This window comes from Rhinopithecus bieti, unplaced genomic scaffold, assembly GCF_001698545.2.
Source record: "Rhinopithecus bieti isolate Rb0 unplaced genomic scaffold, ASM169854v2 repeat_33600, whole genome shotgun sequence".
Taxonomy (NCBI): Eukaryota; Metazoa; Chordata; class Mammalia; order Primates; family Cercopithecidae; genus Rhinopithecus; species Rhinopithecus bieti.
Window position 1 is genome coordinate 729 of NW_016840098.1, and position 723 is coordinate 1,451.

General features: G+C 49.7%; 1 protein-coding gene across 1 annotated transcript; it reads right to left on the reverse strand.

The window, feature by feature from the left end:
* Window positions 1–236: 236 nt before the first annotated feature.
* On the reverse strand, window positions 237–719 carry LOC108524932 (testis-specific Y-encoded protein 2-like; the record flags this gene model as incomplete). Its single annotated transcript, XM_017866016.1, has 3 exons — window positions 237–318; window positions 426–571; window positions 671–719. Coding segments are annotated over 3 exons (277 nt in total), but the record flags the coding sequence as incomplete, so codon positions are not given.
* Window positions 720–723: the final 4 nt, after the last annotated feature.

The window sequence follows — 723 nt, forward strand, 5'->3', positions numbered from 1 at the left end:
CTCCACAGTTATAACCTGCTTTGCAGTGCAGTGTTTCATGTGTCTTTTTCAGCCCAATGCCATGAATGTCCTGGATTCTGTCATGCTGTGTCTTCCTCTCAAGGATTTCTACATGGATAAAATGACCCCCAGGTTCTACATTTCTGAAATGAGCATCCGGGCTCCCTGAATAGAGAGGTGTGTCAACACCCTTATCCTGGGTATCAGACAGCTCCAGTTCCAACTGTACGGCTCACCTGAAATCTCTGTTCCCTCCTCAGGTGGCTTCATCCTCCTGTAGTATTGCAGGGGATTGCGCCACAGGTCCTTACGTAGGATCTGTCAGCGGAATCAATCGGAAAAGGCCTTGTGAGAACTCAGACTGGGGACCCGGGCAGCTGGGATCACACAAGAGTCATTCCTCATGTTTCCCAGCAAGGACCCACCTCAGTAATCCTATTGGATCCTGCGAAATCATGGTCAGAAGAGCAGTTGAAGAAGTTAAGACCGCTGTTGTTGTGTCTGCGGCGATAGGCCTCAACTTCATAATCCTGGCACCACTGAATTGGAGTGGAATGAGAAGCCCTGTATTCTACAGACAGAGGATTATTTGGGAAGGGGGTTGGAACACGTTGGCACTGATCCACCCACCTTCTTCCTTCCCCTACCCATCCTGGGAGCCACCTGTCACCTGTGACGTTCACGAAATACTCCTTGCTAATCACTTTATTCTGGAAGTAGGGG